Source organism: Belonocnema kinseyi, chromosome 4 (assembly GCF_010883055.1).
Source record: "Belonocnema kinseyi isolate 2016_QV_RU_SX_M_011 chromosome 4, B_treatae_v1, whole genome shotgun sequence".
Lineage (NCBI taxonomy): Eukaryota > Metazoa > Arthropoda > Insecta > Hymenoptera > Cynipidae > Belonocnema > Belonocnema kinseyi.
Window position 1 is genome coordinate 71,061,426 of NC_046660.1, and position 12,226 is coordinate 71,073,651.

The window sequence follows — 12,226 nt, forward strand, 5'->3', positions numbered from 1 at the left end:
ATTTACTTTGGATGATATTGTATTTGATAAAATACACTATATCAATAGAAAAATGTGAGAAGATGTTTTTTTTTCCCCTTCTTAAAAATATGAAACGCAAACAGTTTGAATTACGCTTCATTTTGTGACCAATCGGATCCTACCTTTCTTTGCTATGATTGGTTCTTCATGATTGCCCAAAAATGTCAGGTCAAACATGGGTACGTGCTTGCGCGCAAAGTTCAAAATCATTCCTTTTTTTCATAAACTGTCATTAAATTCTATTTTTCCTTAATAATTATAAAGAATAAAATAGAATGATCAAGTAGCTATTTATTGATAAAACAGTACAAGATTTTTTCCATAAATTAGAATGGCAACAGGGTACTGAATACTCGCGCAAGTTAAGTTTCTACGTAAAATACGTAATTTGCGTAATAAAAAACAAACTGTGAAGCACATATTATTAATAACATAATTTACAAATAATTTCCACTTATTAATTTAAGAATAAATAAACAATTAAAACTTAGAACCATTCAGAGGAAACAAAATATTTAAAAAAAATGAAAATTAATAAATGTATGGTGCACGATTTCACATGCAAATCTAACAAATGCAAATAAAATTCGAAATTTTCAAATTTTTAATTTTTCCCTATGCAATTGCGCAATTCAGAATTTTGAACATGTGAATTGAAATTCTAATAAAAAAAAATCAGTTTTTTCCCAGCGCTCTGCATGCAAACATTTTTTTAAGTTGCGATTATAAAATTGAAATATTCACAATAAAATGAGTAACAATCACTAATGAATGATAATAAGTTCCGGGAACCTATAATTACAACATTGTCATATCCATATGCTGGGTACTATGCCATAATTTAGTGTTAATTTATGCGGAGGAAAAAATGTTGTGCACGGTTGGAAACTATAGTGATATCAAATTTTTCTTTGCGCAGGACTTTAGTGCTAATTAAGTGCTCTAGATTTATGGAATATGCAAAATATCGGGGCACTTTTTTTTACGAAAAATAAGTAGTAATGCTGGCTTCCGCTGGTGCCACAACTCTATCATGTGAAACTAGGAAACTATTAGTATAAACTTTAGTAGTTTTTGACAAGAAATAATGAATGGTTTACAAAATATTAAAATTTTTAAACAAAGAAATTAATTTTTTACGAAATACATAAATTTTAAACAACATACACATATTAAAAAAAAACATGAATTTTTAATTCAAAAATATAAATTTCTGAATAAATGGAACATATGGTTAAATTTTTAGTTACAAAATTAATTTTCAATAAATTAAAAACGAATTTTCAACAAAATAATTACATTTTCAAGCAAAAAACAAACGAAAAGATTTTTACCAAATCAATTTAGTCGTGTTTTTTCAACTAAGTAGTTGAAATTTCAAAGAAAAATATAATTGTTGATATTTTAACTATAAAATAGTTTAATTTTAATCCAAAAACAGCTTATTTTAACCAAAGAAGGCGATTTTTCAACGAAATAGGTAATATTCGACCAAATAGAATTTCAACTTTTAACCCAAAAAGACGAATTTTCGATAAAACAGTTTTGAATTTTTCACCAAAATGATTGAATTTTTGTTTTTAAGAAAAATGTTAAATCCCTGAGAAATATGAACAAAATTTAGGTTCTTGAAATAAAAATCGCGAATTTACGTTTTGGAGTATGAAAGATCAGGACAAATCACAAAAAACAAGGAAATCATGACAGCAATAAAAAACCCGGATATATCCTGATAAATCAGGACGTCTGTTAATCCCAATAACAATCCAAATCGGGAGAATTTTAACTGATTTTTACATATACATATATTACTTTCGTTATTTAGCTCGTGTTATATAAATTTAAAGTAAACTCCCTCGAGTCAGGTACGGCTACCCAATCCTGTTAACAATGGACAAATCCAAGTGCACTACTCGAACTAAAAACATTCATCTTGTGCCCACCCTCCAAGATGGCTCCTACACGGGGCAGTACTCGACATTTGACGTGAATTTATTTACAAGCCTGAAATTTAACGCTTTTCCAAGTGGAATCGGAGGAACTGAGTGGTTTACGCGAGTGAAGCAAGTGTGAGGTGAGATCATGTGCATTTATTTAGTGTCTCGGAAGATAGTTTTTTTTTTGAAAAACGCGCAATCGGCCGGCTGGCGTGCCACAGATCCCCAATGAATGTCATACTCCCCAACTCAGAAGTCAGCATTTTCCAGGTATTTCAAGCTATCACCCTCAGTTTTTCGACATTTCCTCCAAAATTTCAACTCTCGATCATTGCCCGCGTGTCACCCTGTTTGCAAAATGCCAAGCGTCTTTGACTACTCCGAAATTTCTGCCAACAACCAGCCATCAAAACTGGCTGCGATTGTGTACAATGCATATTGATCTATTCGCCGCTGTCATTTGGATATGTAATAAATTTTTCTCCCGCATGAATCACATTTACAGGACCGATTGTAATTGATCGGCGGAATTCATAGCGAGTAAATTGAGTGACTTCTCCTCGGGAGGAGACTCGCCTCTTTAAATCGTTAAGCACCGCTGTCAAATGGAGTGTGCATTGTTGTGACAGACGCAAACGTTCGTTTTTTGTGCTCCCCGTGCAACAGTTCTCGTTTCCATTCACACGGCAATCGAAACTTTCTATTTTACCGTCTTGGGTCGCGAATGATTTTCGGAGAAAATCGCGGAAAAAGGCACTTAAAGGGGATTTGCGACCAATCCAGTTTTATTTCCTCTTATCTCTTTGTTTATCTTTACAAGGTGGAGATCTCCAGTAATACCTTTTCCAGGTCGTAATTTAGTGTAAACACTTGAATTAATCATCGAGAAGGTGTGTTATCGAAGTTTGAGCATTTTTGGCTAATTTTGTACAGGTGACATCCTGCTAAAGTAATGTCTCTCCATTGAGGAGAGGACAAGTTTTTTTCTTGAGAGTTCTCAACTAGTGTTCTATTGAGTAATTCTCTTTGCAAGGTCAATGGAAAGCGCTAATGTGGTTTGTAATTTCACACCTGTGCTATGTTTTTAATTAGTATGTACATTTATTTTGTCAGTAAATATTTATCATTGTTCTGGGCTTAAAATCGATGTAATTTGGAGTCATAGAGTGGCTTGGCTATCAGGTTGATTAGGAAACTTACAGATTTGTTTATAGAAAATTAATATTCGAAGGGTCATTATAATTTGCATAGTTCTGATAACTAGTTATGTAAAAACTTCGAAGAGTCGATTTTAAACTATAATCGGTGTTCGCTCATGATTAATGTGGTTAATACCTCATGATTTGCAAGTGACTCAGAATTTAAGTACTATGCTTATGGTTTTGTGTAACTCTTTCTAGTAATAGGACTATTGTTTTACAGGCATTGCTTAGTTCTGTTAAACTTTTATACCTATATTTGAAGTTGCAACATTAGCTTTGCAGCGTGGCCAGATCGGGAAATAACAGTGAATTTATTTTTTAGTCGTGAATTTTACAATTCTTTAGACAAATCTATCCACTCACTAGAAGTATCGCAAAATTTATGTCAAATATAAACGTAAATAATTCAATGTTTTAAACTAAACTGTAGTTTTTTCCAATTCTACATTATAAATAAATATTGCTTCAATTAGAGTTTAAAATAATGCATTATGAGTTTCTCTTGTAATCTAATATTTGCAATATAAGTGAACGAACATTTCAGTACTATTTCTATATTGCAAAGTCAAAAGTAAAAAGTTTCGTTCGTTTGCACGTTCAGAACCTTAAGCATATGAAAATTTAACTTTTACCATTCAAAAGCCTTAGAAGTTGAACAAATTTAAACATTCGACTGAAACATTATAAAATATTTTCGATTTTTAAATAATTTCAAAATAATAAATTTATAGTTGAGCGTTTGTATTCAGCGTCATATTTTTTAAACTGAATTGTTTGGAATAACCCTAAATTATTCAAATTTCAGAATGATAAATTTAACATTTGAATATTACAAATTTTAATTTTTCCGTTAAAAAAATTTTATTTATAAGTGAAAGTGTTGAATTATTATTTATAAATACGAATTGAACAGTTCATATTTTACGACTTAACTAAAGATAATTCAACAAAATATGTTTGAATTTCACCATTCTAATTTCGAGAGAAAGGAAGAAAATTTTCGTATTTAATTTTTTTTCGAATTGATACAGATTTTTTTTACATTTTTATTAATTTGAAGGCGGGCCAAAATTTTAATTCAGTTTGAAACAAGCAAATTTTGGTTTTTAATTTTTGTTGAGTTGGCAGAGGGGCATTTTATCTTTTTAGGCTTTTTATGAAGTTGGAAAGGCAAACATTCTGGTTTTTAATATTTCACAAATTGGAAGGATATATTTTTATTTTTAATATTTTTAATGTGTTATTTTTTTAATCATTTTTATTGAGTTGGAAGGGATGCAATTTTGGTACAATACAATTTGTTCTCTATTGGAAGGGGGACATTTTTAAGATTTTTATGATTTGGAAAGGAGGCAATTTCGGTTCTTCCTTCTGAATTCGAAGAGTAATTTTATATTTTTAATATATTTTTATCAAGTTAGAAGGGAGGAAATTTAGATTTTCGTTTTTTTTTCTGAGTTGGAAGAGGAACATTTTTTCAAAAGGTTTCTATCGATCTGGAAGAAAGGAAATTTTTGGCTTAATTTTTTTCTGAATTGGAAAGAGAACATTTCTAAGATTTTTATCGAGCCGGAAGGGAGAAAAATTAGGTTATCAATTATTTTTCTGAATTGAAACAGGGCACTTTTATATTTGTATCATTTATATTGAGTTGATGGAGAAAAATTTCGGTATTTTTAACATTTAGTTGGACATTTCATATTTTGAAGAATTTTATAGAGTTGGAAAGGAGAAATTTTTTGTTTTTAATATTTTATAAATTGGGAGGATATATTTTTATTTTTAACATTCTTATTGTGTTCGAAGGGATCTAATTTTGGTTTTGAAATTTTTTTGAATTGGAAGAAGACCTTTTTTTGATTTTTATCATTTTTATTAAGTTTGAAGGGGTGTAATTTTGGTTATTTTTCTGAATTGGAAGAGGGTAATTTTTTATTTTTTTAATTTTTATTGAGTTGAAATTAAAGATATTTTGTTTTTAATTTTTTCCCGTTTGGAAGGTTAATTTTTTAAAAGATTTTGATAAATTTGATAAAGGAGAACGGTTTCGTCATCTTTTCCGAATTTGAAGAGCGTAATTTTGGATTTTTAATGTATTTTTATTAATTTAGACGGGAGAAATTTTTAAGTTTAAATTTTTTAATTGGAAGAGGAACATTTTTTTAAAGATATTTATCGAGCTTGAAGGAAGGAAATTTTAGGCTTTGGTTTTTTGTGAATTCAAAAGGGAACATTTCTAAGATTTATTGAATTGGAAGGGAAAACGTTTTGGTTATTAATCGTTTTTCTCAATTGAAAGAGGAAAAGTTTGTCTTTTTATCATTTTTTATTGAGTGGAAAGGGGACATATTTTGTATTTTCAGCATTCAGATTAAAAATGCTTAACAATTTAAGTTTAATATCATTTATTTAAAATTGTTCAAAAGTCTTCCATTTTATACGTATAATTTATTGAGCGTTCCAATTAAAAATGTGTGGAGTTTTAATTCTAGAAGTTTAAAATTCAAAAGAGGTTCACGTAGAGTGCTTTAATTTGCAGTTCAGTTTTGGTTAGTTGAAATGAAAAAGATTTATGTTTCAAGAGTTCGGATTTTTTCATTTCAATGACCGTAAAACATTTCTGCGAACCGGGAAATGACGGAGAATTTCTTTCCTCGATTAAAGCTGCCATCCTGCTTTGCTTTTCAATTAAAATTTTAACTCATTCAGCTGCAACCCGCACTTGAAAATAAAGGCGGTTCATTTTAAGACTTTAAATTCCACATGACTTTTGCGTAAAAGGACCGGTAATCAGAATTGAACTTAAATCTGATAAGATATGATATCAAAAAGTAATGTTATCGGTTTGTGAAATCTATTAAATATTTGTTGTTTGGAACTTTGCAAATAATTCATGAAGCCTTCTAGAGAGTAGCTTTTCAAAACGGATCATTCAAAATGATATCATTTAAAATTAAAACGTTACAAAAATTTCCTTTAATATATTTGATTATAGTGAATTGTGATTTAAAACCTAGATTCCAAATTTATATTGCAGGTGAATTTTAATGTACACCTTCTCTCGTTAAAATAAGATCCTGAAACATAACATAACATTTATTTTAGTAAGCAAATCTTGTTTTAATGCTACGCTTTATTTGCGCATGACAAATGTTATGAATACGAAAAAGGATTTATAATATTTCATGAAATTTTAATTGAAATTAATTTTAATTTGAAAATTTATTATGACGCTTTAAAAAAATATAAGGTACAATTTTGACGTTTTTCGATAAATGTTCAGACATTAACAGCAAATCATAACTTATAATGCAACTTTTTGAAACAAATTTACGACTATTATAACCAAAACTTTGCAATTTTGCATTTTTTTTGTATGACTAATTCCTTTTTTTACTTGAGATCTACAAATGAAAGTTCCTAGAGAAATAGAACGCTCTCGTAAAAAGTTGTAAAGAACTTTTTATTTACTTCACTGAAATTTCCGAGAAGTGTCAGAAAAGTTTAAGAGAAGTTCTAATGAAAATGGTAGTTATTAGCCAGAGAAGTTATCTCTGCATCATATAATTATTACAAAAAGTTTATTGAAAGTTGTATATTTAAAAAAAAAGTTTAACTAAATTAAAACTCCTCTACAGTTTTTCCTTAGTGGAGATTGACTTGTAATTTTTAATTACTTATATTTGAAAGAATGGAACCAAGTGAATATAATTTTGCATTTTTTCAAACACTGCTAATTTATAGTTAGTAAAGTTAGTTGCCCAATATAAGAAATTAATCATTTATTTTTTTCTTATTTCTCTTTTTCAGACGAACAGTGCCATTCCAAACAACCATTGCTCATAGTTGTGCTAAAACTTCTAAATCGTACAATTAACGCTAAAGGTAGCATTAAATACTCCAAAACGCCTGTCGATTCATACGAACAAAAAAATTTCACCCGAAATTTGTACTAATCCTAAGATTCCTGGGCAAATTTGTTTATAAGCGCACAACCTTAACGTAAATAGTTTTTACCTAAAAAAAAAAAGTGAATGCAACTGTGATGCCATTCAATCAAGCTTATATGAGTAAAGACAAGTGATTCGTTGCAATATCGTCAAAGATGTTACCAAAGGGAAATAGTACTGATTTTTATATAGTGTTTTGAATCGCAATGACCAAAGTTACGCTATTCACATTTCGATAGTTACTAGAAAGGTCCTTTTCTCATCTAAAACGAATGAAAATGTCGTGAAGAACGTGGTTCAGCAAAGGTAACGAATCGCAGTATTCTCACATCAATATATTCTGTGCGTTACCTGGATGCCCGTAGTTTTATACGATGGCGCGAAAAGGCGATAACACAAGATGTATCAGTGTTGCCGTCGTTGGCTTGTCTGGCACCGAAAAAGACAAGGGACAAGTCGGTGTGGGAAAATCATGTCTCTGCAATCGTTTTATGCGATCTTTGAGCGATGATTACAGCGTGGATCACATCTCCGTACTCTCGCAGGTAAACATGAACATTTTCTTTATTTTATATTAGCATACTTCTCAGTCCCTATGGTAAAATTGGAATAAATTTAAAAGGAACTTAAGGGAAACAAAAAGAATTCCATAATATTCATAAAAATACAAGGTCGATTAAAAAAAATTAAATTGAAAACAATTTAAAATATGAAAAAACTTCGTTCAATTCAGTAACTTTGAGATAAGCTTTTGAGAATAAATCAAAACTTTTAACAATTTAAAAAAATCCATTGAATTAATCAAAATTGAGTTCACTTAGAAGAATTCAAGTAAATTAAAAAAATCAAGAGATTTCCACAGAATTTAAAAGGATTCAGGGCGAATTAAAACAATGCAAATATCTGCAAGTCTTCGTAGTCCTACTAGTTTGCTAACCAAAGAAGTAACTGATGACTGCATAAAATTTCAAGTTGAATTCAAATGAATTGGAAAAAATCTAAAAAATGTCATTGATTACAATAAAATTTTAATGAATTTAGAGAAATTTAAGGGAAATGAGAGGAATCAGAGGAAAAGCTTCACAAATCTTGTTGAATTTAAAAAAACGAATTGAAATCAATTCAAAAATATGAAGCAATTCATTTAACTGAGTAGAAATAATTGAATTTAGAAGAATTATAAAGTATTTACGCCTTAGAACATTTAAAAATTCCCTAACATATTTCGAAGTCTTTGAAAAACCTTCATACTATTACAGGGTGGCTGCTGGACCAGGAAACCGGGAAATAACCGTGATTTTTTTTTTTTTTTTGATTGAGAATTATACAAATTTGTAGAAGAAAAATCTGTTCACGTTCGATTTGAAAAGTTTTTAAATAGTTAGTGGAATTGTTATTTTTTTTCAATTATGATATTATTTAGCTTACAATTTCCAATTAAAATTTTTTTTACTTTAAAAATTTTCCATTGAAAATTTTTATTTCTAAGCTTACATTTTTAATTTAAAGAATTTTTAAATGATTTCTTAAAGATTTGAACAAATAAAAAATAAAAGTCTTTGATGTTGAAAATTTTTGATAAAAAACATGTTTATTTAATAAATAAATAATTTTTTTAATTTATCTGTACTTTAAGTAATAAAAAGTGGACAAAAACGATTTGACAAAACGATTTTAACCCAGTTTAAAATTTAAGAATTTTTAGATTTTAACGTTAAAACTTGAGCGGTTTCAATTTGAAAGTCTTAGTCATTAAACAAATGTGAACGTGTGACTGAGAGTTTATAAACTTTTTTCAACTCAAAAAAAACTTTATAATAATATATTCTTAATTAAAAGATTTTATTAAATCTAAAATATTGTTTCAGTCTAAAATATTCAATTTTTAACCCATTCAATTTGAAAGTTTTAATTAAAAAAAAAGATTAAATTTGGAATATTTAGGAATATTTGAATTTTTATTTAAGACATTAAATTGAAACCAAATATCTAAAAGTAAAGAATCTTTAACTGAATTGTTTGACATAAAAAACATGGAATCGTTAAAATTTCGAAGAACCTTCAAACTTTGAACGTTATAATTTCAATTGTATTTAAAAAATGCTTAATTTGTGAGTGAAATTTTTTAATTTTGATGTATAATTTACAAATGAACATTTGTAGAAAAAAGTTGAATTATTTTAAGAGATAGTTAGGAGATTTAAAAAGATTAACAATTATCATGCAAATTTTAGAAATTTTTCTTAAAATCTTCTAGAATCTTTTTCGAACATTTTGTTTAAATCTTTGAAAAACTTTAAAAATATTCTCTTAAAATAATTTTTCAAAATGACAAATTATTTTTAATTTTCCTATGAACCTTAAGAAAAGGTTTTTATTCTTTTAAAGCCTTTTACAATTCTTGAAAAGAATCTAATTTTTTTGTTTAAAATCTGCGAAAATCTACATTTTGTTTTATATTAGGCTATCATTTCAAGTTTTACAATTTCAATTTTTATTTATATATCCAAATTGTAAAGACATTTTCTAAAATTTGCAGGATTTTCTGAAAATTGTAGAAAAAATTCAATTCATTTTGACAAATATTTAGAAGCTCTGAAAAAATTTCAAAAATAATTTTAAATTTATAACCAATTAAAAACAACTTCTAGATTTCTCAACCAGGGATGTTTAAACTATTTAAATAGAAAATAATTAAATTTCTAATTTAAGAAGTGTTCAATTACATTTTTTCCAATTTTTCAATATTTCATGTTTCTAGCTTAAAATTCCTTAAAATTATATAGTTTTGAAAATTTTAAAGTTCATTAATTGATTTTTTAATTTAGAGCATTGAAAATTATAACGTGGATTCATATTTTTTTATAATAAAAAATCTTAGTATCTTCAATTTTATATGCGTAAATTATTGAGCATTTGAATACAAAAATTTTTAATTAAAAACTTTTAAATTTTCATTTTATAAGTTCAAAATTTAACAGTTCTACTTTCAGAAAACAATCAGTTTTTATTACCTCAAGTGGAAAATTTGGTAGCTCAAGTGTTTCATTTTTTTAATTTCATTGACCGTTAAAAATGTTTGCGATCCGGGAAAAAACCCGGGAATTCATTTTGTCGATTAAAACGGCCATCCTGTATTTAAAATAAATACAAAAATTGTGAGAATCTTTAAAAAAAATTTTTAATATTTCGAATCCTTTGATAGCTATTTTTTGAAATCGCTTTAAACTTTTTAAAGCTCTTTTAAACTCCTGGGAGTCTTTTTAAATGCCCTCAAATATTTCAAACCCTTTGAGATCCTATTGAATGACTGCAATCAATTACAAATTGCCAAGGAATTTAACAAAAAAATATTTTACAATATTTCAAATGATTTGATTCATAAAACTCAAGAGAAATTCCAAAGAATTTAGGGTGAATTTGAAATCTCTTCAAATCTTTAAAACCCTACAAAATAGCTCACTTTTCGTGAAGGAATTCTTTAAAATCGACTAAAATATTATAAAACCCCGTTCAATTGTATGATATTTCCTGAAAACCTGGACACCTTAGAAATCTTTTAAAATATCTTAAAACCTTATACATCCTGCAAAATCGTTCTATATCTTCCGAAATTCTAGAAAATACATTATCCTAAAATATTTCAATCGCTTTGAAATCGCTTCAAATTAATGAAATGAATTAATAATTGAACGATCAAACGAACTTACTTGTAAGTGAAGTTCGATTGCAATTATATGAAGAAGCCTCTTTCGAAGAGATTACAGGATGAAGGGAATACTACATTCTGTAATCTCGAGAAAGAGACGATTGAAATATAGTTCCTTTTAATTTTTGAAAATTCCCTGAAATATCTCAAAAGAAAAGCTCTTGAAAATGCCTTAGAAATAGATATATCAACACATGATTTAATTTATTGAGAGAAAACTGACTTTATTAAAAGTTTCATTATGAGATGCACATAGGGTACCATGGAGACCAAATTTTAAAAATAGGTTACCTTATGAACCTTAAATGAATATAGGATACAATAGGAGATATAGGGACCGGTCTGTGAGGCCTGTATCAGTTGAGAGCAATTATACTTGAATGACTTTTTAACAGTGATAGGAAGTAACTAGTTTTTTTCCGTAACAATAGTGGTAATGACTTTACTTTTGTAAATAATTGATGAATTGGTAAATATTTTGTTTTTTTCTTAGTAACAGTTACTGCAAAAGTCGTTACTTTTTATTTACTTTCGAAATATAGTTCAACAGTCTTTTTTTATAGCATTATATCCATTTTATAGCTTTTTAAACGATTTTTTCATTTCCAATATTCAAACTGTGTCGACTAGTTAACTGAACGACGAAGCTTTCGAAAAAAATATTGCTTTTAAAAATAAAAAAAAGAATACATAGCGCTGCCCAAGCCTGATTTACTTAAAAAAAGTGACCTATTTAAACCAAAAAATGACCGAAAGTGACTTATTTCTAACGCAAAAAATCTCTATTAACGCGATAAGTATGCGACTATTTTTTTGAATTGAATGGAATTAAAGAGAATTCTATGAAATTCATAAAAATTAAAGGTAAATTTAAAAAATGCAAGTGAATCGAAAAACATCCAAAATATTCCACTGATTTCAGTCAAACTGGAGTAAATTTAGAATAATTCTAAGGAACTCAAGTCACTTTTATGCCATTCACAAGAATTTGAAGGAATATAATTAAACAAAATTTTAAAAATTAAAAAATGTCCATCGAATTATGTAAAATGGGAGTGATCAGAATTCAGAGAGAATTTAATAAATGAAAAACCCAGCGAATTAAATCAAATTTGAGTGAATTGAGAAAAATGTAAGGGTAATGGCAAGAATTCGATGAAATTCATAAAAATTCAAGGTGAATTAAAAAAATCAAGTGACTTGAAAAGCATTTAAAAATGTATGGAATTCATCATAGAATATGATACAGTCCTTAAGAAATTCAAGTTGAATTAAAACAAAAAAAAACTTGACGGTGAAATGGTTCTAATAAAAGAAAAATCCATTGCATTAGGATAAGTGGGAGTGATTAAGAATCTTAACAAATTCCGTAAGAATTCAATGTAAATATTAAAAGTCTTTGTGGCG

The 12,226-nt window shown here is 27.9% G+C and overlaps 1 protein-coding gene across 7 annotated transcripts in view; it reads left to right on the forward strand.

Moving 5' to 3' along the window:
• The first annotated feature begins 1,976 nt into the window (after positions 1 to 1,976).
• Positions 1,977 to 12,226, forward strand: part of LOC117171576 (rho GTPase-activating protein 190) — a 50,057-nt gene continuing 39,807 nt past the window's right edge. For 6 of the 7 annotated variants that reach the window (XM_033359011.1, XM_033359013.1, XM_033359016.1 and 3 more), the window contains exons 1-2: positions 1,977 to 2,095; positions 6,971 to 7,655. In XM_033359011.1, coding sequence (XP_033214902.1) covers positions 7,485 to 7,655 — 171 coding nt within the window. In that variant the 5' untranslated portion in view covers positions 1,977 to 2,095; positions 6,971 to 7,484. Of the gene's footprint in view, positions 2,096 to 6,970; positions 7,656 to 12,226 lie in introns of those variants that run through there. The other variant, XM_033359019.1, reaches the window with a different exon arrangement.